The sequence below is a fragment of the Chelonia mydas genome, chromosome 8 (genome assembly GCF_015237465.2).
Source record: "Chelonia mydas isolate rCheMyd1 chromosome 8, rCheMyd1.pri.v2, whole genome shotgun sequence".
NCBI classification, from domain to species: Eukaryota; Metazoa; Chordata; order Testudines; family Cheloniidae; genus Chelonia; species Chelonia mydas.
Genome location: NC_057854.1, coordinates 68975412 through 69003275, shown reverse-complemented (window position 1 = coordinate 69003275; position 27864 = coordinate 68975412). Strand labels below are relative to the sequence as shown.

At 39.3% G+C, this 27864-nt stretch overlaps 2 protein-coding genes across 8 annotated transcripts in view; one reads left to right on the top strand and one right to left on the bottom strand.

Annotated features, from left to right (window-relative positions):
- The window catches only part of SLC30A7 (solute carrier family 30 member 7), a 54599-nt gene extending 31821 nt beyond the window's left edge, over nt 1–22778 (top strand). For 3 of the 4 annotated variants that reach the window (XM_037906374.2, XM_037906375.2, XM_037906377.2), the window contains exons 9-11: nt 11647–11737; nt 12852–13001; nt 17024–22778. In XM_037906374.2, the coding sequence (XP_037762302.1) occupies nt 11647–11737; nt 12852–13001; nt 17024–17071 (289 nt within the window). In that variant the 3' untranslated portion in view covers nt 17072–22778. Of the gene's footprint in view, nt 1–11646; nt 11738–12417; nt 13002–17023 lie in introns of those variants that run through there. The other variant, XM_037906376.2, reaches the window with a different exon arrangement.
- A 1032-nt stretch (nt 22779–23810) lies between these two features.
- Nucleotides 23811–27864, bottom strand: part of DPH5 (diphthamide biosynthesis 5) — a 29275-nt gene continuing 25221 nt past the window's right edge. For all 4 annotated transcript variants that reach the window (XM_027825022.3, XM_027825020.3, XM_007062614.4 and 1 more), the window contains exons 6-8: nt 26546–26585; nt 25479–25582; nt 23811–24054 (exon numbers count right to left, since the gene is read on the bottom strand). In XM_027825022.3, coding sequence (XP_027680823.1) covers nt 23831–24054; nt 25479–25582; nt 26546–26585 — 368 coding nt within the window. In that variant the 3' untranslated portion in view covers nt 23811–23830. The remainder of the gene's footprint in view (nt 24055–25478; nt 25583–26545; nt 26586–27864) is intronic.

Below are 27864 nucleotides of genomic sequence, written 5' to 3'. Positions count from 1 at the left end.
CCATTTTAAGACTAAACACTTGAAATGGGATTTGTAAATCAGATGACAACTCAGCACATGCATCAATAACTTTATAAAACTGATTTACTACATGAGGTATGATCCTGAAATCCTCTTCATCATGTAACCCAAACTTCGATTTCTACTGTCCATGATAGTGGGAATAAATTACTTTTTTTAGCATTACAAATTTAAAATCTTTTGGATGTGTATGCCCATAAGGTATGTCTTGTTGGGCAAAAGGGGCATGTATTTCAGTCAAGTTCACTCAGTCAAGCAGGTTAGCCTAATACTGTTGAAAAGCCCCTATAAAATGTATGTTTTTGCCACTATATTAACAGACCATGTTGTAGCCTACTGGGGAGCCCTCGATCAAACCTAGGTTGGAACATGACTTCAGATGTGTTAGCATGCATATTTATTGAGGGTTTTCCATCAACTTGAGCTAATACAATTGAAAAATACACTCTTTTTGCCCCTCAAGACAGAGCCATTGAGACCACAAAACTTGTTGCTTGACCATATACAACTTTTTATAACTGTTTTGATGCAGTGTTGTAGATGACAACACAACTTATGGATGTTTAGATTGGAAGAACAAAAAAACTGGGAAGCATAAGCATTTTTTAAAAGTGGTTCCCCAAATCATTTTATTTTGAAGCACAGTTGACATCAAATTGCACTGTCATGTTGCTTTGGCTTGATGCCAGTGTAATGCCATGAACATCTGAGCAACATAATGGAGCTTTATTGTGTAACAACCTGACAACTTCCACATCGTGGCAATATATTGCGCTGCACATTTTCATGTGGTTTTAAAGTAACGTGTAAAAGTGCTTACTCTAGAAGGACATTCAAAATAGAGGAATAACAAGGCTTTGAATAACAAATAGAGCTTAAACCAAAAAGTTTGCAGGGGAATACACAGTTTGCAGAGGGTGGAAGTGTCAGAAAAAGGTGTGAATTGTAAAGTGAAGAGTTTGCCTATCTTGTGCACTTTCACTGTTAAAGCACTGTTTTTGATTTCCTGTCTTTAAACAGGACTTCATGTTAACTTCTTGAGGTGGTGTTGAAAAAAGTGATAGCAATGTGGTGCTCTTTAAGACTATAGTGAGGGGCTTTGCATAGGGAAATGTCTTTTTATAGTATGCTGCTTTTTAGGAGGGAACTGCTCAAGAATCGAAGTGAAAGCTAAGGCAGATGTGAAAAACAAAAGTTCAAACCTTGTAAAGAACCTACAGCATAATAAATGATGATTATCACATTTTGATTCTTGATGGCCATCAGTTTTAGTTAATGTTTTTTTCCCTTTCATTCTTATGTCTATAGGGTAAGAGTTCAACTGTATATATGCAATTAACTCTCACCTCTGAAGTGAAACTGTTTTAGGGTTTGGGTTAGAAGTTGCATCTGTTGCTGGAATATTTGGTGGTCTTGGTTTGCTGTTTTGGCTTATGTAAATTGTTTATATCTTACCCACCCTACCTCTCAGTGCCGCTACGTTCACCCAAAACCAGAAAGGAGTCCAGACATACTGTACGATACCATTCATTCTGAAAAGGAGGACAGTCTGTTCCAGTGAAGATGTGCTAATCTGTTCAGACAATATAGCAGTGGGTTAATTGAAACAAATTGTAGGTGGAAAAGGAACAGTATGCTCAAAGACACTACCCTTTTCAAATAAAATGTTAATCTCCCTACTACTGGCTGATGTATTTCCTCTGTGGGTGAGCAACTCATTTGGATTAAATGTCCACTTCAGTTTAGATTTTTTTCACTTAATGTTAGGGAATCCTGGTACCCATGTGAACAGCTCTCATTGATGTAGCTTTGGGAGCAATCTCTTGTTCCCTTTCTATTAATGACCTACATACCTCTGCTCTGCTCACAGCTTTCCACAATGGCACAGTTCAAGACTCAAGAAAATCATGAGTTGCAGTGAAATTAAGCTTGTCTTCATTGCAGAGTTAACTAGCGTTCTATAACTTGAGTGTTGCTCCTACTTTGAGTCATACGCACAAGCTCTTAATTCAGGTGTGGTAGTATTCTCAACTCGAGTTGGTTGGTTATGGTGTGAGGCACCTGCCAACACAATCACTATGTGCAGGTTGAATGTTGTTTCTGTGTAGTTGCTCTCACTTGAGAGAGGCTAACTCAAGAGGGGTTAATTTTATTGTAGAAATAAGCAGTCGTCTGCCTTAAAGACACAGCCTAAGATTCTTCACCCCAAAAAAGGTATGTTTTGACAGCAAGATCACTAATAACTAATCACATTAGTTACCTCACTGTAGAATTAGTTATCTCACTTTAGAATCCTAGTGGAGTTGAAATGCTGGTAATTTTTACCCTGTGTAGCTAGGAGAGGTCCCCGCTCCCCCCCCCCCCCCCGCCCCGTGTGTGGGCGGGGGAATGATGTTGACCTCACCAAATTACATAGGTATAAAAACTACCAGTGTCTTGTCTCCACTAGGATTTTTCTGTGAGATAACTAATGCTAGTTTTTATTTTGCATTTTTGGGGAGTGAAGACATAGCCCAACTTTCCCTTTTGCTCTGAAACATGGAGAAGCAGAGGCTTGGGGAAAGAAGTTAGAAGGAGGGAGACTTCTTTCACTCTTGCTGTTCAACTCTTGGCTGCAGGGATAAAACTGACCCTGTAAACTTCATTGTACTAATACTGTTACTTGTCAGCAAAAGTTGCCCATTCTCCATTGATGAATTTTTCTGGTGCCCTGCCAAACGGGTGGGTGTTGGGGGGTGCATTCTCAGTTAGGAAAGTTGTCTACATTCTGCAGTTTTTCTCAATCCTCTGCTTCACAGAAGACCAGTTTTGAGTAAAGATGCTGTAAGTAGCTGATCTGATTTGACATCAGGAACCCCTTCTCACCCTTAGACGTTCCTGATCATAGTGGGGACCTCTGGCATATCCTCTCCCACCTCGGCCCTGTTCACAGCTTTGGGAATGTTCTAAAACTCATTAGAATACTGAAATACAGATTCTCCCTAAACTGTTTTTGTGCATGTATTACCTGATTGCATAGATTCCGGTACATGTTTTTGAAAATTGTTTTACACGGTTTAGCTCCTTCCATGTGAGTGGCCAAGCTGTTCAAAGCCAATTTCATGGGGGTTGTGGAGATCATATTAAACTTTAATATGAAAAACACAGCTTATTCTGTAAGGTGGACAGATCCATATCCATCTTACTCTTGGGCCGCTTGGATCTTTTGCCTATCTCATGAGATTTGCCAAGTTGTCAAACAGTGTTGTCAAAACTGTTGTACTCCCTCTCACATGTAGTTAATGATAGTATACTATCAAGGTATGTCTGGGAGCTTAGAGCACACTTATTTTGCTGCCAAGATAGTGGTTTTCCCTCAAAAGAGAGTGAGATGTTCATGAATCTGAATTGTTTGCTCACTAACAAGGCTGGTGGATCGAAGGGACCATGCAGTGAGCATTGCAGTACATGCTGCTCAGGAACTGAGGGTTAATTCTGCTGGTCTTACTATTTAATGAAAACAAAGATTTAACTTTTTTCTACTCCTCCACCCCCGACAGCATCTGTGCACAAGATTAAACAGAAAATGTCTAGATTAAAATGGTCTTGTTTTTAAAATATGTAGCAAGTACCCTATCTGAAATTGTTCTCAAGCTTGAACATTATAGTACCTCTTAAGTTTCCTGGTATTCAAACTATCTTCTGGTCTTCCTGCATGGATCCACTTAAATTTAATGGGTTTCAGAAGCCACAAATTATTGTGCAGGTCCTTAACTACTTTAAGTATGGAAATATAAAAACTGTGTATTTTGTAGTCTCAGGCAACAAATATTCCAAAATGTTGAAGCAATTTTAATACCAAACAGTGTGGTCAAGCAGCTGTATAGAATTAATCAGCAGAAAAATATGACAATAACATAAAGCAAGAGGTCTCCTAGAAACCACTTTCAAAGCTACAGCGATTACAGCAAGATACCATATACTAAATACGGTACTGGATCTGGGAAAGCACATGGACTGCATATTAAGCAGTCAAAGAAACAAGGCATTTAATTGCAGTGACTGAATGGGTACAAACATTTAATTTACCAGAGAAGTTCTTTCCAGTGGATTACGCTTTCATTTTTTTCCCTCCTCCCTTCCACCCCCTTCTTTTTTAGGTAAGAACTGAATCTGCTTGGTCATGAAATGGTACAAATCAGCTATGGAGGAAGAAGTAGTATTATAAGAAGTAGTGTTATAAATGTAGACTTATGAAACCCCATTTAAATTGAAGGTTACATATATGAGAGAGACAGGGTGGGTGAGATCTTTTATTGGACCAGCTTCTGTTGGTGAAAGAGATGAGCTTTCGAGCTTCACAGAGCTCTTCTTCAGATTTGGGAAAACGTAACCAATTTACATATATAACTGAACAGTTATTACAATGGCAATACTTTATCACATTGTTTAACTATATGATTAAAATCAAGAAAAAAAATTACCAGATTTTTTTTATTAAACCCAAGATTATGTTTGGTATGGAATTTTGAGCAGATGGCCCTTAACGGTGCTTGCAAAGATCTGCTTTCACTGATGTTCAGAAAGAAAATTTTGAAGCAAGTGTCCTAAACCATTTGCAGTACTATCTATTATGGGCCACAGTTGTTAAATTGCATCCATTGCCTTGATAAACATAGGATCTGACACTGGATTTTATGATTTCTACTGCAATAGCACGTTACTTCTGCTAACTTGAGTTTTTAAACTCATTTTTCCTAGTGAAGACAAGGCAAAAGAGCTTGAACGGCCCCCAACTACTCAGCCATCGGGATGGCCAGCCAGCAAATGGTATAGCTGTACTGGAGCCACCCTGAATTGTGTAAAAAGGACGAGCAGGGGGTTGCATAGATTAAGCTAATTGAGGTTGGCCCATTTAAAAGTACAGGGGAAAGCTTCAAATTAGCTCAGTGCAGCTTGATCCCAGCTTGATCTTGTCTATACTTAGGGGTCAGAACTGTGGCAGCTGTACAGTGCCTGAGTTTCAGTGCCTTAGTAAGCTTTGTCACTACAAAGCCAAAACCTGCCCCACAAAAGGAATCCAAGATGGATGGATATTAACAGTGCTGTAAGATAAGTGGAATAAGCACAAGAAGGAAAAACTTATTCACAAATTTAATTAGCTTAATTGTGGGAGCTGGCGATATAAGTAAAACTCATCATCTAGACAAAGTCATCAACCCTCTTTTTTCAAAACTTTAAAGGTAAAAAAATTACAGAAATATTTGTGCAATTGTAAGTTTGTTGATACTGCAAATGAAAAGGGTTAGCTGCTGGAAGGAAATGATTTTGAAATCTGAATTTAGATTTTTAAGACCACGGTTTATGTGAAGAACAGATCAGAGTTGGTCCCTGAAACTCAGCAGGGATTGTTTGCCTTCAGCAGACTGTCACAAGTTTCCTTTAGTATTTAAATTGCTGACAGCCTTAATCTAACTTCCTGTTTGTGGTGTAAATAAAGTGTCTGATTATGCAGTGTTCTGCCTATATTTTTTTTCATTCTTGCTGTCCAAGGCTGTCTATTCTAAAAAACTCACTTCTTTTCCAAGAATGATGCAACTGCACCAACATTGACAATGCCATAAACAGTAATGCAGTCTGAGCTCAGGTGTTTTTAGAAATGTGTGATGAAACTCTACAAATAATTAAATCAATATTTGACAGTGAAGCAGAAAACTAGATCACTGTTTAATCTGGCGAATCTTTGGTACGTTTAGATTATTGACCAAATCTTGTTAGCCACAAACGGTGTTTTGATCTTGTAAATATCTCATACGTTGTTTTCTGTTTGATCCTTTTAACACCTTTCACTTCCTCTGTATCTGAGAGTGCGATGTGCTTCACTGCTTGCTGCTTCTGCACGATCTACACACATTTGGACATTTATGTAACTGTTCTTTTCAGGCAGCAGGTTCAGGCCCTATCTCTTGCTTAGTTAGTGCTGCTTTACAGCTCTGTTACACTATCCAGTAGTGTGACATGGTTGCCTCAACTCTTTCTATTCCCAGACGCGGTCACTATGGAAATTGCATCTTCTGTTAGTTGCATCGTTTGCAGAGTGTGCTTAAGCAAGAATGCTTAAGAGTACACTGTGGCTTGTTCCCCAGGAGGCTTCCATGCTGTTAGCTTTCCTTCTCAGTCTGTTGCCATCAAGAACTAATAGCGAACGGAAGTTCTAGTGCATGAGCTACCTCATGAGAAAAAAGCCTAAGAATTTCAAGCCCCACCATGACTAATTAAAAAAAACTGTGGAAAATATCAAAATATTAGGGATGTTTGGCCAAACTCTACTTTTTACCCTCTTATATTCTCTACCCTCATTCCTGATGGGTTGGCCCAGAAAGTAATTGTACTCACACAAGCATATAGTCAACACAATCTCAGTGCTTTCTAGTACAGTAACTCCTCACTTAATATTGTCCCGGTTAATGTTTTTCGTTATGTTGCTGATCAATTAGGGAACATGCTCATTTAAAGTTGTGCAATGCTCCCTTATAATGTTGTTTGGCAGCCGCCTGCTTTGTCCACTGCTTGCAGGAAGAGCAGCCTGTTGCAGCGAGCTGGTGGGGGATCGGAACCAGGGTGGACCGGCAGCCCCCCTATCAGCTCCCTGGTCTGCTAAGTTCCCTGTGCAGCAGCTGCTCAGCAGGCTATCAAGTGCAGGCCAGTTCAGCTGTCCCTCCCCCCACTGCGATGTACTGCTCCTGCCCTCTGCCTTAGAGCTGCTCCTGGGAGCCTCCTGCTTGCTGTGGGGGGGGTGGGGGGGGCGCTAATGTCAGAGTGTCGTTCCCCCACACACACTCCTGCCCCCCATCTCCACAGAGCGGGGGGATGGGGACATGACAGGGTTCAGGACTGAGGGAGCATGCTGGCAGTAGCCGCTATCTCAACTTCTGATCTACTTAAAAAGGCAGGTTTCAGAGTAACAGCCGTGTTAGTCTGTATTCGCAAAAAGAAAAGGAGTACCTGTGGAGTGGGTTTGTGTGTGTTGGGGGGGGGGTGAGAAAACCTGGATTTGTGCTGGAAATGGCCCAACTTGATTATCATACACATTGTAAGGACAGTGATCACTTTAGATAAGCTATTACCAGCAGGAGAGTGGGGTGGGAGGAGGTATTTTTTCGTGCTTTGTGTGTATATAAAAAGATCTTCTACACTTTCCACAGTATGCATCCGATGAAGTGAGCTGTAGCTCACGAAAGCTTATGCTCAAATAAATTGGTTAGTCTCTAAGGTGCCACAAGTACTCCTTTTCTTTTTTTTAAAGGCAGTGTACTTAGAGTAGGGTCAGTGTACTTAAAGAGGCAATGTGCAGGTCTCTCCTTCTCCGCCCCTCCCACCCCCCCACATGGTGTGTGTCTGTCTCTCTCTGCCATGCTGTGTCTCCTCCCTCCATTCCTGCTGCCTTGTAGAGTACGAGGCTACATTAACAACGTGTTAACCCTTGAGGGCTCAGCCGAGTGCTAGTTCATCATTTAGCAGTAAGGCATTCCCTGGGAAATATCCCACCCTCTGACTCCACAACCTCAACCAAGCTTCACAATCATTGCTGTGTACAGTATTGTTTGTTTAAAACTTACTCTGTGTGTGTGGGGGGAGGGGATGGAAAATCACTGGCCATAAACTCTGGATTCTCTCACTTTTAGAGGCTGACTAATACTGGTATCATGGAACCACACATATGGTGGTGCTTTCACATGGCTGGTGGAACCCCTTCAGTGTGACAGCCCTCCTTGAGGGTTACTCCCGCTCACTGGGGTAAGCCACTTGGCTTCACCACACTCCTGGGACCGCACCTCCGAGCCTTCAGTCTGTGAGCTCCCCTCAGTGAGTCCATTCGAATTGGATCTCCAGGGGAAGACTTGCACACCCCAAGGGAGCAATGGAACCCTGACCTCTTTAGTCTAGAGTGACTCTGAGGCAGCGATGTAAAACAGAAGGATTTGTTAAATGTCTGGAATACAGCACAGGGAGCCCTTAGGTTAGCATGGAGAACGGAAAACAGCCAAGTCCCTCTGGGGCTGACTGGAGCCCAGGGTGCGCTCTCTCAGACCCTCAGCATCCCTGCTTCCAGCAGACCATGGCCCACATGTAGCTACCCCCTTGGCCCCTTCTTAGTCTTTTGTTCCTTTTCCCAGGCTAACAGGGTCACCTGGTCTCCTCCTGACTTGCTCTTTGTTCTATAGCTGGCCCCACCGGCTGGCTTCCTGCAGAGGGCCAGGGTCGGCAGTTACTTGGTAGCAAATCACCAGGCAATTGTCAGGACCCAGGGCCTATCTGGATCTCTGGATTCTTCTGCAAAGAAACACCTTTTTCCCCTTCCCCTAGTTAAACTTGCAGTACATAGGGGAAATGGAGGCATGCATAATATGCATACAAAATATTCTGAAACCCCCCCCCCCCCACACACACTTTATCACAGCTGGCTTTCTGCCAAATCAGAACTTTCACTTATCTGAAATAATAGCTGTCACTTTCTGCTGCAAAGATGACTTTCACAATGCAACTTTCTGCACTACAGATATGTCTTGAGTCAGGGAACCCAGTCTCGACATAAGGCTTGTGTACATGGCACCACGGTCTGGACTAAAGGGTTGTGAACTGTAGAGCATCCTAACCTATTGCGCTCTTTAAATTCCCTGTGTAGACCCTGCTGGGTCAAACTAAAAGGTACCTAGCTCACCTTGATGTAGTCCCATTTCCAACATGTTAGTGTGAACAGGATAGTTTTTAGTTCATGCCAGCAGGATCTATGTAGGGTAGTTAGAGCACAACACAGTAGGGTACACTACAGTTCACAGCCCGTAATCAGCAGTGCAGTGTAGATGAGCTTATATTGTCCCTGGTCTGTTTCAACACTGTTCCATAACTAAGCTATATTCTTAGCCTAAGTTCAGTGACCACACTAGGGGACATGGAGGGTAAGACATTAGCTTGATTATAGAACATTTTTCAGCTCCATTGTACACTACAGACTGAAACAACATAGTAGCCAGGTTCCTTGACACAGCTGTATTGGTTATGTGGTTGGGCTTTTAATAAATGCAGTGCTGCTTTGCAGAAAATTCTGTCTAGGTAGGCAGCAGGCGAAGGTGTGAAATGTATTACTGCCTAAAACTATCTAGTTACATGTCTGTTTCAAAGCCTTGTTAGGACCATTTCACAAATACAAGTAATGAAAACGCAAGTCTCCTCACAGGGGTGAGATTCTGTCATTAAACTCTTCCTCCCGTTTCCTTTCTGGGATGGCTTTTTGCTTTTCAGTAAGACTTTCCTGTCACACTGCATGTGCTGGGAAGATAGTGGGGTCATCTTTTTCCCATTCATCCTTTGAAATCTCTTCATTTTTCAGTCCCTTACTTGTGTAAGAGTTGAGGTTGGGAAGATAGTTCTTTTTGTGTTAAGTGTTGCTACAACTGGATTTATTATCTGTCAAGGGGATGCTTCACACGCTATCTTTGGGGACTCATAATTACAAAACTTTAGAAATGTCCAATCTCTTAAATCCTGTCTACATTGGGGTCCCAGCAGAGTTAAGCAACCATGGTTTAAAGATAGCTTCTGCTAAATTGCTTTCTAACAGGGTGTTTGCTTCGTCCAGTGTGCACTATGTTTAAAAATTGGTTTGATCCAGCCATATGGGCTAGCCAAACCCAACCTTTAGAATGGACTAATTTGCACCAAATGACAAAAATTTTCAGACTCTCAGGAGGGTAGATACACCCAGACCTTCTACAGACACTTCACCTCCACTCCCAATTTCAAATGACACAAGTTAAATACCATTTTATGCTATCAATAGTTATATTTTTCCAGGAAGTCATAAATATTTCCAGCAAAGTTCAGTTTCATATGTTGTTTTGCTGACTGGTATTGCCTCCTTCTCTGGCTGAGGAAGACACTTCTGTTTAAATAGGAAGACCAGCTAATAGGCCGTCTTGCCCTCCTCTATGAAAGAATGTGCAGTCCTGGTCCCTGTGGCTTATCTAAAGCTTTAGGTGTCGGAGCCTTATGTTAAAATACTGACAAAGCACGTCGTTGTGAAATGTAGAGTTCTCAATAAGCTGGTATTCAAGTTGTATCCCTATTCTGCACAGTACTGTAAAAGGTCACATACCAGGAAGTAAATTTATGAATTATAATTCAGGTTAACTTCAAATCCATTCAGGGATGCCTGTTCTCACTTGAAAAGTGATGTTTGTGACACACACAATATAGGGGTCCATTGTCAGGAACAGCTTAGTTCCTGTACTCTTATAGCTCAAACTGTCTGAAAGACGTGACACATCACTGTTTAAACTTACCACAGACTAACAAATTAGCAATGGCAAAGACCCATGAGATCATCTTGTCCATCCCCTGTGCCAATACAGAATTTTCTCTACAATGTGTCTCCAGTGCTTCATTTGGCTTTAAATGAGGCTTCCACAATTTCTTTTGGCAAATGGTCTAATTGATCTCACTCTTACGAAATCTTTCCTGATTCATTCTAAATTCCCTCTGATTACATTCATCCCATCACTCCTCTGATTGTGACACTCGGAAACAATACATTTATTCCAATTATTGTACTGGTGTTGGCATCTGGTTTCCAGTTTCAGATATTGCTGATCCTACTGTCAGAGCGTGTCAGGTGGTTTACAAGTGCAGTCTGTTTTAAATGTAAGCTGAAATATATATACATTGTACAAGATCAAACTACTTTTCATCCTGTGAAGTTTCATTATGCTACACTAAGCCAAAAGGGTGTAATAGTTTTAAGATGGTGTTCAGGGTACTTTTATTCTTGGTGTATGCAGTAAGGTGATGTAGTTTAAGAGCTTGTGAACTTATTGCATTAGCTCATGAGGAGTGAATTTGTAAAACTTGTGAATTGTAAAACTTGTTCTATGTGTGAAACCTCTCTGTCCTAGCTGGCACAATGCTCCTTCTTTGCTCCTTGCACTAGAGTAGACAGCCAGGAAGGAACCTCAAATTGCTTCCAAATGTTCACTGCTTGGGCTTGGATGAGGCCCCCACATTTTGTTAACATCAAGAATTTGCTAAGCTGGCTGTTCTTGACAAATCGTTTTGTTCTGGCTGGACTGGTTCATGCTCATTTTGTTTTATGATGTCCTCCCCTGCCCCCATCTTAGTTCATAAGAAAAATATGTCTCAAGCCAGAGACAAAAGCAAGAATGATTTAACTTTTCTTGCACATTTTTATGGTTATTATAATTGCTGTTTGAAACTGATCTTGGTTCTAAACTACACTTTACCATATGATTTTTCTTCCCTATGTTTTAGAACATAGTTTCAAGATTCCATCCTAAATCCCACAAAATGAAACTGTTACTCTTGCTTGACGGTCTTTATAGAAAATGCCTGAGCGATAAAGATTCATGCTTTTGTATTACTGTGATGTCATTGTAACGTTTTTTCCCCACTCTGGTAACGTTTTTTTCCCCACTCTGGTGAATCTGTAATAATGCTTTCTCCCCAGTGTTTTGTCTCATACATCCTGACTGATTTTACTTATTCTATCAGAAAGTGGTGGTAATGCTGTTGTATTCTGCATCCTTTGAAGATGTGGCTGTAATTAACTGTTCGTTCGTTCTTTCTTTCTAGTGTTGTTCCACTTTTAAGAGAGTCCATTGGAATCTTAATGCAGCGAACTCCGCCTTCCCTGGAAAGTGCCCTGCCTCAGTGCTATCAGAGGGTGAGCTGTTCCAGTTCAGGACATTTTTGCATAAGACTTAACTATTAAATGAATAAGCAACGTATGTTTGGACTTCTAGGGGGTGTTTTGGAATGTTTTCCTAACAGTAAATCCACAGAGGTTTCCTTAAATCTATCCTAAACACATACATATGAATGAATGCTTATCTGGAAATGCTCAAAAGCATAACAAAAAACCTGGATTTGACCATCTGAAGTCACAAATTCTACATATTCTGTAGTCCTAACCTAACCTTCACAGTATACACTTTTGGCTTGGAATAGATCTCAAAACCTTTGTGACACGATATATTTAAAAAAAAAAAAAAAGTGGTGTAAACCTAATGTGCATATTAGAGAGCAGTATAATGGAAATTTCACAAGAAGACCAGTTGGTTCTTTGTCTGTAGAATTTGCTCGTTCTCCAGTTCTGAACTGATGTTCAGCAGCCATTGCTGAAGATCCTTTGAATAGAAAAAGGAGTATTTTTCTCTCCCCCGCTAGAGCAGTTACCTTAACCTTTCGTAAGAAGTGGTGAGGCATATTAAAAACATAGTTTGCATTTGGAATTGTGTCCCTGATAGCTATACAGTATTGTATGTGTTGCATACATTTCATGTCTCTTATGGAATGCTAGCATGATGCACGTACCAAAAAAGTGTCTTTGTTTTTTCCCCCCAGTGGTTTATGGGATTGCTGTGTAGCACTAAACATCTCACAAAAAGAATTCCTGGTTGAGATGAGAATTGGGTGCATCTTGCACACCCTGAAACAACTGTACATGTGCCGCCTTCCTTGCCTCAAACAAAACTGTTTTTAGAAAGGAGTGAAGAACAAACACCAGGTTCCAGTGAAGGGAATGTGTAATACAACTGTAGCCTAGTGCAGCAGTTGTGTGGATATGTAATAGAACCTTTCCACTTAACTCTCCTCCTTCTCATGCCTTTGAAGACAAAAAGTACTAATTTAAATGAGACCTCACTAAATGCTCTTGTGAAGATGAGTACTTTATGCCTGACATTTCTATTAGCTATTTGCTATAAAGGAAAGCATAATGTGTAGTAGTGTATTTTTTTCAGAAATCATTTTTGAAATGTCTGTCATTGGTATTTTAGGTTCAGCAGTTGCAAGGAGTTTACAGTTTACATGATCCACACTTCTGGACCCTTTGTAGTGATGTTTACATAGGGACCTTGAAACTATTTGTAGCTCCTGATGCTGACGCCAAGTGGATTCTAAGCCAAACTCACAATATTTTTACTCAGGTATGTCTGCCTTACTTGTTAGAAACTCGGAATACAGTAGCATGCTTGGATACCGTGGGGGGGGGGGTGTGTGTGTGTGATAGAGAAAACATGGATGTAAAAATAAAAGTGGAGCAACAAAATGTTTATAAAAGTAACAGTTCTGTGTTCTGTCTTTAACACCAAACCAAATACAGTTGTTGTTAAACTTATGATTAACTCCAGCTATCAGAAGCAGAATGGTTAAACCGAAACCTGTTCAATATATGTGGCTCATTCCTCTTCATCAGTCTCTTTACTGCCTCTTAAAGGGAGACATGACATCAGAATGCTGTAGTCTTAGAGGTGCATTGAAGCCTTATGTTGACATACCAGGGACCAAAAAAACAGATGAGGCTTTCTAGATAAGATGTGTGACCACAGAGACTAACCCTACTTCTGCATCCACTGTGATGCCTCTGTATTGGCATTCACTTCTGTTGCTCTAAGAAGCCACATTTTCTGCATGCTTTGTTGCCTTTTAGCAACTTCCAGGCGGTGGTAGCCACTAAAGTCAACATTTACCAACCATTACCATATGCTGGTTTGAGATCATTGCATTTCCTCTTTTCTTAGGCTAAGAAATAACTTCTGTATCTTAAACTGTGTGGTAAAAGTGGTTCCAGCTGAGGTTACACTGCCAAAATCAATACAGAGCACTTCATTAGAAATTGATATTCTCTTGTTAAAGGAAGAAAAATCAACAACCAAAGCCAGTTTTCTATCACTAACTGACGCATTAAAAGGAAAGGCAATGAGATTCAGTTGGCTGTCTATAGCTAATATCTGAAGTCCATAACAAATGATGCCACAGTTTAAAAAAAAATTAATGGTATCTGCTGCATTTACTCTAACAAGCTACATTTCACCTTGTTGTATCTAACCTCTAAGTCACAAGACATCTTACCTTGACCAGGATCTGACGCTCAAGTGTTACAAGGTGCTGTATACCATTCAGTTCTAAAAATGGTAAATATCTGGGCAGTTGAAATAATAGAGTTCCAATGTTTCCCCTTCCCTGATTTCACTCTAATGAAATAGGAAGTTTTCTCCAGAAAAAAGGAAATCTTTTGCATATTTTATGAATAAAAGCCAACATACTTATCCCTCTCTGTTCTGTAGCTTCCAAAGAATCCAGGCTTGTGTCCTGTTTTTGACTTCTTGATGATGTTTCTGGATAGACATCCCATGTATCACTGTCAGACTAAGAGCCATCCTATGTTTGGTCCGTTGGAGGAATACCTTCCTTCAGATACCTGTGCCTCTCCAACACAGGAAATTCTTAGATTGTAGATGATGAGTAGCATCAGTTCAGCTCTGAATTGGCCTCTGCCTGTCCATATTCCCCAGCGTTAACTCTATTCTAGAATTCATCAAATTCGAGTAGCATTGTTTGAAGAGTTCAGATAGGAACTTACATGTACTTATTTGTGTCCACACTGTTTTACTTAAGAATGCACAGTGCATCTGCATTAAAGGGAGGCTTTAATTCCAAACGTTGACCCTGTGCAAGACTGAGGTGATGCAGACAGGAAGATGGGAATGCTTCCAAGAACTTGCTTTCTCTGAACATATCTCACGGTAAAGGGCATCTGCCCTCAGATTTTTGGTTCACCAACTTGCACTTAGATGCATAACTAGTCATGGTGGCAGAAAACGCAATCCTGATGTGAAACTTAATGCAAAACTCATTTATTTGGCTTAAGCTTTTCTGCAAAAAAAAAAAGTTGTGTGCAGTGAACACACGTGCACCTTTGAAAACAAAGCTGTAAACTAACCAAGTTACTTCTGTTACAAGGCTTGAAGAAAGTAAGGGATTGTTGTAATGTCTAGTCTTAAATCCTTGATGCACTCAGAAGCACCGTGATAGTGGGGAGAGGGAGAGAGCAGCATATAAATACCTAGGTAAATAGTAAGGGATGAAACCTTTTATACATGGGCTTCAAACTTAATTTACCTTTCAGTTGTTGCATACTTTTTTCTTGCCCTGTTTTCTAACTATTGGAGGTTTAATAAAATATTGTCAGATTGTTACTAAAGTGATGATGATCAATATGTGACACAACATTACATGATAATGAACTGATTATCCCATAGACCTAGGATTAACTTCAAGGAGATCATCAATAGAGAGAGACAAGATGCCGAAGGAAGGGAGTTTTATTTGAGCCCAAATATTTATAATGTCAGTGAGGAAAACAGGAATTGCCTTGGTCAGTTAAAACAGCTTAAATAGGTTGAACAGTTCAGTCTGGAGACGGCTTACATATGTGGGAGGGCCAGTTCTTGGGAAGGTTAGCTTGGCTGTGGGGGCAGTCTGTTTGGATGGACAGACTTGTAATTATTTTGTCATCTCAAATCTCTTGAATCTCCAGTGAAAAAGACTTTTTTGCTAGCAAGACGTCACCTATTCTATATGTTCACTCTAGGGGTTGGTATCAAATGGACTTAGGATAAAGGATACATCTTCCTTCCTTTTGATATGTGGTAGTAGGTGGAGCAAGCATTTTTTGAGCAGTACTGGAGATCATAGTTCTTAAAGTTGTAATTGACGGGTTAGTCAAAGTGAGCTCGGATGTTCAATATAGACACTCCCTGACTTAAGCAATCCATTCCAGAAAGCCTTGCGTAACTTGAATTTTGCGTAAGTCGGAAATGTATACCCAAAAGTTACGCCAAAAAACCCCAACCCAACAAAAAAACCTCCTGTTCCTAGCTTATGGAACTTTTTCCGTAAGTGCAAATTTGCATAAGTCGGGTCTTGCGTAACCTGGGGAGCGTCTGTATATATTACTGCTGAAACAAAGCCCTGTACACTTCAGGGACCCAGACATATTACATTTTCTCGAGTGTGGTTCTGTTCCTAAAGACTCAAGTCAAGTGATTCCAGTTCTCAGGTTTATTCTAGAGTATGGCACATCCTTGACTGAGGGCTTGCCTACATGAGTCGTACCAGTGTAAGGTAAGGTATCAATTGAAACTGCTATAACACCCTGTATGGACATTCTTATTCCAGAGTAAATATGGCTTTTTCTGGTTTAGTTTATGCCATTTTGGAAGTAGTTTAAGCTAAACAGCAAAAAGCTACTCTTATTCCAGCATCAGTGTCCACACGGTGACCGTAGCAGTTTAACTATACTGGTATAACTTCCTATGTAGACAAGTTCTGAGAGGCAGTCGTGGATGTTTTGATTATTTGCATGGAAGCTTAGCATTTTTTGTGTAGATCTTGAGCTCGCTAAAAGTTGTCTTCCACTACCGTAGCCATCTAAGAGGCTAGTTGACATTAATCTGATTCTCAGCAATGTGTTCTCCTTCCGACTATGTTTGTTATCTTTCTCCTGAAGATGATTCTGCCTAAGGAACTATGCACACCACCTTTGCAGCCTAGCAGCATGACTTTAAGGGTTAATAGTCTCTTAAATAATTTACTCCTTATTTGATATAAAATGATGGCGGAGCGAAAGGCATTCCCTAAATTTAATCTCTTGAGGTTTTTGAGCAGAGAGGTGATTTGTAATTTATGTGCTCATAGAGTATTACCAAAAGTTATTTTGGTGTTTCACATAAATACTCCATTGCCATGCCTGTCTTCTCTACAAATCCCTGTTATGGTGTAGAACAGCTTCATAGTTCAAACTACGTCACATCCTAATGCTTTGCCTCACTTGAACTGGCATCTGTTCTAATGGTTAAAAACACACATTAGCCTTTTTAAAAATGTATGTCACGTGATCTTTAGATTGTGGTTGAAGAACTTGTGCTTTAAGATAAGCTTTTTTAACATTGTAGAAGCCCTACACATCTTCAACTCATGCACTTACATACATCCATTTTTAATGGATGTTTGACTGTTTCGTAAAATCATTACTATAGAACAAGCTATCCAGTAGATTTGTTTGTTCACAAACAAAAAGGTGTACGTATGATAGCATTTGGAACTGGGGTATAGTTGTGTGGGTCATAATTGTTCAGTTTTCTAATTCTCCCTCTTGTGTTTACAGGCAGGAGTCAGACAGCTTTATGTACAGATTGACTTTGCAGCCATGTAATGAACATCATAAATTGCGTTCTTTGGACCAAAGTTTTCTGGTACTGTAATGGTATAAAACATTGTACTCTTCAAGACAGAGCCACCGCCACCCCAGTTAACCAAGACCAAATAGACTGCTGCCTTTTGGCTACTTCTGGAGTTCACGTTTAAGGAGTAAAAACTGAAAGGATACGTCCTGGACTTCTGGTCTTGTCTTTTGTGGCCCCTAAACTTTTTTCATTTTTGTGGGTTTTTTTGTTTTTTTGTTTTTTACTTACTACAGTTGTTCCAACAGGAAACTAAGATTGTGGGACTGCAATTCCTGGTCATGTCTTTAATGAAGGGCTTGTCTAAACAAAAAATTTGTTCATAGGAAGCTGGGGTGTGAATCTACTCTGCGCTAGCCTTCTGCAGACTAACTGCCCATGTGGCTCCTGTTATATGCATTAACGGTTTGTTAGTGCACTTTGATCTAGTCCTGCTCTGAAGAGGACTAGATCTAAGCACATGTCAGCAGGGTCCACATCGACCGTTAGTCTCTGGCAGGCTAGCACTGAGTAGATTCACACCCCAGTTCACATGAACAAGCCTGAAAGCTGCTCGTTCCCACAAAACCAGTGTTATCAAAAATTGGAGCGCGGTCTTGTACATAATGTCACAATGGGTGGCATTCTTCATTATAATCGTATGTTTGTAAAATTGTTTGTACTTTGCAAACTTAATGAACCAAACCATATTGGGTTTTCAAAGTGCCTTTATATCAGAAGAAGTATTTGCCAGCATCAACATGGAACATGAAGGGTTTTTATTACTTTTATGGCTACAGCTTGTTCTTATACAGTCACAGTCTTATTCTTGCTAGTGATGTATGTGACTGTGTACTTGCGTACTTGTAGATTTTAGACTCCCTTTTACTGTTGCATCTTATCAGATGAACTGGAGTTAAATTTGTTTAATTTACATTACAAGTTAAAGCTATTGTGGGGAAACTTGCTTTCAAAACATCTGTCTATTTGATATATTGTCCTAAGAGTTGTTTTAACCAAATTAAATGTTCAACCCTGGGTCTAAGTCTATCAATGAAAGTTTCTCTCTACTGTTATAGTAATTGGAAATTGTATTGCAATAACCATGTTCCTAAAGTCACCATGCAATAGAGAAAGGCAGTTGCAGCATAATGATAGTAATGGAAGAGCTGGTTTGCTTTTATCTTTCAAATACGGACTTAATCTTTTTTCTGTCAAAGCTTTGCTGTGAAAATTAGTCTACTAGGCTTTAACAGACCATTAAAGAGGTTGGAAGTAGTTACTAAACTGGGGAGAAGAGGAGAGAGGAGCTCTTCCTGGCAAATGTATCTGCAGTGGAAATGAGAACTATTGGATGTGCTATGTAAAGTCACATATTCTTAGTTGACCTGTTTGATTCTGACATGATCATGATCTGTCTTATCGACGTCTTGTGTGTGTTTCCACACACTCACAAAGATTTGTCCACAGAGCGCTTTCCAGAAACACCCATAGACCATATCTTTACTGGCACTTATATTAATTTATATTTTGAATTCAAAACGAGTGTTAAATTCCTGAGACAATCCTACAACACCTGTACTGTAGATGCAATGCTTCCACTAAAATTACATTACTACAGTTATCAGTGCAAAATTACTGTAGTCTCTCATTCCATTTGAATTCAGAGACTGAACAGTAAAGATCCCTCAAATGTATCTTTGATTTCCATATTTGAAGCTGTTGGTTAGTCTGACTAGGACACAGAGCAAGAAAAAGGAAGTCTCCTTTTTATTATTCGGAAATAAATTTTCTGTTTGATCGGAAACTTATGAATTAATAAATTTACACATAATGTACAGTGGTTAGTGGAGTAAAACAAGACAAGGATGCTTGCTTGAAAAATCAAACATGCTGCTGACTGGTACGAATTCTAGGTATTTTTCTGATGCAAATATCACTGTCCTTGTAATTGATTTAAATACCTAGTAATGGGTAGTAGTAAAACCAAGGAGCATTGTAGTTCTAATCAGTTCAACTTTAGTGACAGTTGATGAGCACTGAGGATGATAGAGACTACAGAAATACCGGAGATAGAATTGCAGGGATGGTTTGTATAGTGCAATGGCTTTGCTGCAGATGTTACTGCATTGTTGCAGTTTTCATATTACAGGTATAAGCAGCTTCTTAAATTCAGTGTTATTCCTCCTGTATGACTCACTCTGTCTGTATTTTTATATATATAAATGCTGCTCAGTTGCTAGTCTGTGCCTTGAGTTGAGCTCACCAGATTGATGCAGATATACGAGCGCTGAATGAACTAATAATTTTTAATTTGTACAAAGTTGTGATTCAAACCCCAAGGTAAGACCTTTTCCATTGCTTCCAAAATGTCATGCACATACATGGACTGTGGGTATTGTCTATTGTTTGGGTGGTCTTTAACACAGGCAATAATGCAACAATCCACTGATCTTAAGGATGGTGGCCTCTGTCACTTTGAGCCACCATTTTAAAAGGAAGACCCAGCCTCTTTCACCTAAATTGTACAAGCCATAACCTCAAACTGATTTTTTGGGGTGATTATGCCTTCCAGACTTACAGCTTTGATTTGTTTCTGGGCTGATGAGCAAAGCTTCCTAATCATCTTAAAATACTTTTAACACTAGCCAAATTATTGGGGTAAGCTGCTTATTGTGAATGTTTTAGCTGAACGTTCGTGGGATGCTTTTTCAGTTGCTGTGACTTCCTAAATGTCTTACTGCAAGTGAGCAATTGCTTGGATGTTACTGTTTTTTTTCTCTTGTGTATTTTAAAAGGACTCAAGATGGTTATATGGCTAATCTTCCTTGCCAAGACCAGTGTTTGACTGAGAACATAATCTGTTTTCTGCACGCTGAGCTTTAATGAAAATTGCCGTTTAAACTACTTGTAACAAAGATTAAATTTTTCTTGCCTAGGAAGATCTTTAATTTGAGACTTGGGGGAGGAATTAGGCCCATGGGAATTAGGCCCATGCTCATGAGAAATGCACATTTTTACAATCAAGATGACTATCTTAATCACGTTTGGGATTGTTTGCCATTTTATAGCAAGATGCACATAGCTTCCACATTTGTTTTTGTAAAATGTAATTTAAATGTGGTGCTAGTGTATGGAAGCCAGTTGTTTGCTGTCCAGCAACAGGATTGTGTTGTCATTTCAAGTACATGACTTTTTGGCTGAGTAGACTTATTTTAAAAGAATGTGTGAGTAAACTGGTCAAAAGAAGGTAGATGGCATACCCTGAATTTTAAGTTGGTGTAAATTGACTCCTGCAGCATGAAGTCCAAACAGCATTGGTTGGGCAGCATAGAGGCCAACAAATGCATTTTGTGCCTTCAGGATGCTCTGTCCTGGGCTAACTCTGGTCCATTATGGGGTAGGATGCTTGTGAAGGATAGGTGTCAGGCTGTCCAGCCATCATGTTTTAGGTCTTCCAGGAAGTCTTTCACCCTGCTTCCAAACAGCATAGCAGCATTTAATTTTTTTCACCTACTAATGAACTACTGGGTGAGCTGGAATTATTGAAAACTGTAGATCATTTGACTAATATAAACCCCTGAATGTTGAACATCAAGGACTACTTACAACTGTTTTGTTTCAAATGACATTAGATTCTGCTTCTAATATACTAATGGAGGTGTTGGTAATCTCTTGACTTTATCCTGAATCCCTGCAGAAGATGGTCTATTTTAAGAATGATTGAGGGGGAGGAATTACAGTAGAACCTTACTAAATTTCACTTTTCTAATTGACAAACCTGATAACTGTCAAAATCTCATCTAATTCTCCATGAAGACATAACAGCAAGGTGCTACAGTGAATCTCATTACTAGAAATATGTATAAGATTACTACCTACAATGTTGTTTGGCATTGAACATATTGTGGAGGAAAACAGGCCATCCATTGGAGTTTACAATCTGATCCTATAAACAGTTAAACATGAATAAAGTTACATACTGTGCGTGAGTGGGCCACAAGTGAGGAGCTTAAGTAAATCTAGTATCCTTGCTACACTACAGTATGGGTTAAACTAGTACAAAAAATAAGCATGTCAGAATAATTGAACCAAGTACATTTTTGTAATGCATTATTGCAGTAATCTGTATTTGATCTTCCAGTCATTAACCTGTGAAATTTTAAAATCTAAAATGTTTTAGACAGGCTGCCTATTATCAGAATCTAGAACTCTAACTCATACTCAGTAGCACTAGCTTCCACCTAAGATTCACTATTTTAACTATATTTGAGATTATGATTTGTTTTACTTTTAAAATTTAAGAATTAAAAATCTGGGTAGAGAAGGGAGGAAGGAAATACCCACCAGTTCAGTACAGATAGTAACTATCAATGTATTGTGGGGATGCAAATGAGATACCCGGAGAAGGTGCTGTAGAATAGCACTGTTCTTCAATATTATATATCTTTCAAATCAGTGCACTGCTCCGTGTACCTTCACACCCACTGACTTATGGTACTGCATAATTCAGATGTCATATGAGACCTTGAGGATTGTATGAAATGGAAAATGGATTTTAAAGATGTTGAATTTTTATTAAATAGGCATGAGAATACATCTAAGATTGTTTTAAGTATCAGTTCAGATCAGCACCTTTATTCATGAACAACCTTGTCCTGTTTTCTTCAGTTAGCTTTTACGATTGTATTTGGTATGACAGCTGATTATTTTTTGAACTGTGTGATTTTTAGATGGTAAAGGAATAATACGATACAGAGGAGCTTTCTTCAACCCAGTTCTCTCACTGTTAATACTGGTTTTTCAAAACCAAAATATGGTGGTCTCAGACCCTACCTTAATAGGATGCTGCATTGCATACAATAGCACTACCCATGCTTGCAGTGGTTAATTCCCCCCAGCCCCAAGACCAGGGATCCTCTTTCCGCTTTTTATTTTTTTTATTTTACTTCTCTTTTCCTCAAAGCCCTTGTGTTGGTGACCATCCGTGTCTGGCCTTCACAGGCAGGAGGTTGTTATAGTACCCTGTCAAAAGATGCAGGTCATTCTCCCAGGATCTACTAGCAACTGAAATTTTTATTCATCTCAATATGTGCAAATGCAGAATTATCTACCTTTCAGGTTTAGTGAGCCACACTTCAAGTGTAAGTTCCTTCCTGTGGGTTAATTTTACTCTTCACAGAATGTTTGGCAGAAGCACTGTTGTGTAAAGGAATTTGCATATTTCACTTCCCACATATACAAAAAACCTTGATGGTAATATGGGCCAGGATCTAGTTCGAATTGAAATCAGTAGCTACTGAAGGGGCTGGCTAGCACACCAAGCAATGTGAATGAAAAAATTGCCAAAACCATTCCTAGCAGCAACAGAGTCCTGTTTGCACCTTTCCAGTTAATTTCAAATACATGAAGTACTCTTATTGGTGTGCTTAAATTTAATAGTGTGGTATTAGAACATCTATAAACAAATGTTTGAGTAGTAAATTGCTGATTCTAAATACAGTTGTGGAGACACTATACTGTAACTTGGTTTGGGAGTGCTGACATTAAGCCATTATGACTTGCCCCAAGTGCAATATTTAAAATTTTAATGTAACCTTTTTTCTACTTGAATGGTTTAAGTAAAACATTTCATCTGATGTATTTGAAAAAGATTTGGGATCAGATTTCCTTTCAATAAAACTTGGTTTTAAAAACAAACCCTGCACGTGTATTTTCTGATGTGACTAGCTGACAAGTAAGGATCTTGAAAGTCCATGTTGTAGACCTGATTTTTCAAGAACTTTTAAATATCAAGTTGTAGATCTACGGGATAGAAAACTCCCCTTAAACTAGCTTTTGTAGAACAGTTCAGAACAGATGGTCAGTTTTAATCACATAAGGGGTGCCAATACAATACATAATTTTTGATGCCTGCTGGCATATCCAAACCTCCCAACATGTGGGCTGCAGCCCCCTGAAATGACAGACGACATGGTTTCTTCCATTCCCTGCCACTTTCAGGTGATTAACAGTCACCACTTCAACAGATTCCTAGGCTGCAATGTTCTCACCTTTATTCCCTTTTCTTAGGTAGAGCAGGGTTTATGGACAGGCCTGGCTGTTTCCCAAACCCCCCCGTTAATTTCTTTTCACATTCACGTCCCCATTGCACACAATAAATAGGCCAAATTAATTACATCTTTGAGAGCTAGGGTAGCCCAAACCCCTACACGGCTACTTGGATTACCCTGGCATAGGTGATTCTTTGGGTGGCATAGTAGGACAGGAGCGAAGCACAGCAAAGTTTCCCAGAGCACCGATCCTGTTTGGAGAATGTGGTGCAGGTCTGTCTCATGCTAGTGGGACAGTGCATGTGGTGTAGGGTGCACAGAACTGGCAAACTATTTTTTGCACACACTTACCCAGTTCATCTTGCTCAGGTTCATCTGAACTTCCCAGCCAGAGGCCATTCCTCCCCTCCAGGGGTAGGTCTTCTAGCATTCATGATGCCCCTGGGAAGGGGAAGCTTTTCACCAAGATGAGCTCAAACCTGTGAAAACTTCCTGATAAGCGGGCCTGAAACCAGCAAGACACTTTCCTTGCAGTTCCATGTCTTCATCTGCAGAGTATGTGAACTCCTGTTCAAGGGAATGTTGTCGGTAGCAGAGTATAAGTCCACTTATGCTGTTTGTATGTTTAAAGTAAGAATGGGAAAAAAATCTAAATTTTAAAAATTGCCACAAAGCAGGGGACAGGTAAAGGTTCTTTATTCAAGTGTTCCTTTGACATTCATTGTCTTCAAAGCTAGATTCATCCACAGCAAAGAGCTTAAGCATATCTATTTCCAGAGGATGCATATTGCCTGCTATGATCATGGAATGTAGTGGACCACCTAGTTCTACAGTGGACAGCTGTTGTAAAGTGCCTGAAGCAATTTTCTGATCCATGGCACCCACCCTTGCTAGGCCAACACAGAGTGTGCTCTCCGTAACTTCTACAAAAAAGAAAATGTAATTTCAGGAAATAATTCATCTTTCATTTTCTAGAGAGCAAATTCAATCTCTTTACTGAGCAATATCTGCTTCACTGAAAGTAATGAATGTATTTTACATTTACAAAAGCATTGGGTCTCAAGATTCCAGTCTGATTTTAATCTAATGCTTTAAAGCCAGGAGTTTTTTTGCAAAATGGAATGGAACTCTGTTCTTCGAGGAGATGCAGTACTATAAGCCACTTACTAACTGTAGTTTAAAACGGGATGTGGCAAATACACAGTAGAGGGGTGCTAGTTCCCTTCTCCAAGTGAGTCCTCCTTTCAGTCAGTCCAAGTAGCAGGATACTGGTCTAGGTGAGAAGACTACCTTCGCACTCCTACTTCCAGACCTCAGCAGAGAGAAGTAAACTACTAAAGGAATAAGGGCAGGGAATCTGTTCTAAAATGTATATTTTGTAAATTTAAAAATCAAACCAAATTTTAATAGAAATACAAGTGAATTAAGGTGGTGTTTGTTTTAGCTCTGCTCTCAGTAACAGTACAAATGTAAAGTAGCTACCTAATATAAAGGCTTGGTAGAATTTGATTTTTTTATAACTGACATACTAATAGTAGTTTATGCATTTTATCCAATTTTTACAGTTCCACAAAATTATGGGTTTTAAACTTTTTTTTGATTTATCAATTTAAAATTTGTTATGGGGAGTGTCTGATCCTGAGATTCAAAAACAAAGCTTTAACTTCACACCGTCAAAATATAGACAGTAAATATTTTTAAATCAAACTAAGTTCAAGCAGTATTTCTTCATCTGTAAATTGACAATGTAAATGTCAGCTTGTGTCTATTTTATCATATACACATCTACCAACAAATCTAATTCTTCCAAGCCTACTTCTATCAATGGGATTAACCTGAATTTACCCTGGGGTAAATAAGAATTTGGCCAATAACTAGTGAAGTGACTTAGGTGTCTATCATATGAAAATCTTGAGGTACAATTGTCTAAGGCATTCACAGTACAGTTAAAGGGAAATGTCAGTTAACATATTCTAACAGTTCTAAAAACCTGTGTAAATAAACCCTCCATTCTGATCCATTCAAACAGCCTCCCCTTGTTTAATCTGATGTACCAAATGGAAAGATGAATGGTAACTATACCAGTTGAACCAGACTAAAGATCTTGACTATACCTCCAGGAACCACGAACTCCCCTTCACCAGCGCTCACTGCCTGCAGTACAGCTTGGGCTTTGCCAAACACATCTTGTGATCAGCTGACTAGGGTTGAGGGTAGCCCAGTTTCACTTCAGGTCAGGAGCTGCTCTAATGAATAGGAGCTGAGCAGTAGTAGAGACTCCTCAGTAAAGGTAGAGAAAGGGGAAGCCTGGAGCACTAGCATCTGGAAACTACTATTAAATATGTACCTGGTTCTTCTCCTTGAAGCCTCCTATTTTGAACAATGGTAAGAAGCTGTTCTGCAGCTTGGTTCACACTCATGTACCGTGGCGATTCATAAATCTTGTTTCCTCTGATGGAAAAAACTGAAGTAATAACTGCCTTGCCAAATACTATTCAACCACAGAATACTAGGTTATTGTAATTCTCTCATTCCGTTATCTCTATGGCACATTTCAGCTTTAACATAACCCATATGGTTTAAGTAATCCATAGGGGGTGGGGGTGGGGGTGAATTTCAGCTCAATTGCAGTCCCTGGGCTCTCTGCACACTTGTAAAGCAGCAGGGCATAAGTGGCTGATATTTTGCTATCTTAAGATTCAAGTGAGACTGCTGGAAACTACAGCATCTGCATTTACTTCCAACAATCATCATGTAAGCAGATAATTACAAAGCAGAAATTTCTCAAACTCTTCGGCGAGTTTGCCAATTCTGGCTACATTCAAACGAAGTTTATGAATGTGAGTCTAGGCCAAAAGTTACAGCATGTCTTGAAGCAAAAGTTTATAGACCCAATTATAAAAAGATGGTTTAGAAATGATAAACTTCTTCGAGACAGCTAAATGAACTTAGTTAAACTAACACTATTAAAAATGCTTCTGTTTGGTGTTAAGAGAATGGAATGTCAGTACTCCAGATGCAGTTTCTGGCCAGTGCACTGGGATGATTCAGAGCACTGTCTTGCTTTCAGCTGAGAGAGACTATACTGTGCAAGATTGAACAATTATAAGACTTCATTCACTGAACAACCTCTTATAGAAGGACCTAGTTAAGACAAAATGTTTTGTTTATTGAACACAATACCAAAAACTAGTGTGCAATTATTGCAAATTAAGGGCTCGATCCCACTGTAATCAATGGCAAAACTCCCATTTATTGCAGTGAGTGCAGAACCATGCCTAAGTGCTTTACTTCATTACAAGTGAGCATCTAAGAAACAGGTGAGTGCAGTATTACTAAGTAGGAGGAAGGATCTTCAACCAGTTTTCACTAGAATATGCTGACAATATATTTATTTTCAAAATAGTGACTCACTTCATCAGGTTTTCCAGAGATTGCTCCTTTACTTTTATGTCTGCAGGATAAAAGTTATATTTATTAGGCACAAATAAAGACTTCATCCGAGATACCGTAATCTTCTCACTCATCTTAACTGTATAAACGGGTAAGGGCTTAGTTAGTAGTTTAAATTAGCAGGTCTCTTCTGCTTTTCATACACCAATATTTTAGCTAGTGAGGGAACTACAAACATGGATTTCTAGCAAAGTAGTATCAGCTCTATTGTGAGCTTCAAATAGTAGTTATGAAGAAAAACTTTCCTTTCCTTTTATAAAGATGAAGTTTTACCTGGGATTGCATTGATTCTAGTGCAAATAAGAACAATGTAAAACAGCCCTTAAAACACTTAAGTACTACAATGATGGGCACAGTTGTCATAAGATTGAAAAATCTCAAAATGATACTGTTCTAAAACATTTAAACATAGACATTTCTGGAAGCCAGATGTATTGCACACTTCATTCATATATTCTAGGTTCAGTTGCATCTCGGTAGTCAGAAGGTAAAGCAGCATAACTGAACAACAGCATTCACTTTAACCACCACACAGGAACCTAATTCATTAGCAGTTCCTTCCTGCTACAATTTCTGGATGTGTGTGTTTTAAATACAGAGCAACTCTGCAATTTTATGGAGACTCAGGCACCTGCATTATCTCTGACAGGCACTCAAGTTCTACAATAGGTAGCAGTGGAAATTATATACTAAAGAGTAGAATGTTTAGCTTGTACTGACTCACAATTTTTGACTTGGTGTTCAAATCATAGTGCATTACACTCAGATCTGTAGGCAGGAGACTTACATCACATCTTAAATCTGTATTCAATGTGTAAAAAAGCTGTACAAAAAAGGTAAAAGTTGGGGTATGTTTTCAGTCTTAAAATAGCTGTTCAGATTTTAGCATCAACCTCTGCCAAGGAAATTCTGAGGAAAAGGTTTTTATAACAAGATCTGTGCATAAACTGGCCTTTTATTTTTTTAAGTTGTGGGAACTAGAGATACAATTTATCGTAAGTTAAAGTTACGGTACTTCCAAATCAAAACCATATTCTAATACACTGTTTCTGCATTTTGCTTTTACTCATTTGTGAAATATCCTTTAATGTAATTTGACTAAATCAATTAAAATAGACCACAACCAAGTGGTATTAAAGGAAATTATCTTGGTATTAACTTGAAATTTATCAAGTTTCAAATGTGACTTAAAATTAGATTTAAGTCCTATACCTGCCATGAATTCTCCCCCCTCCCCACACCCCGAACTTTGTGGTTTTGCAAAACCGCAATGTTAAAAT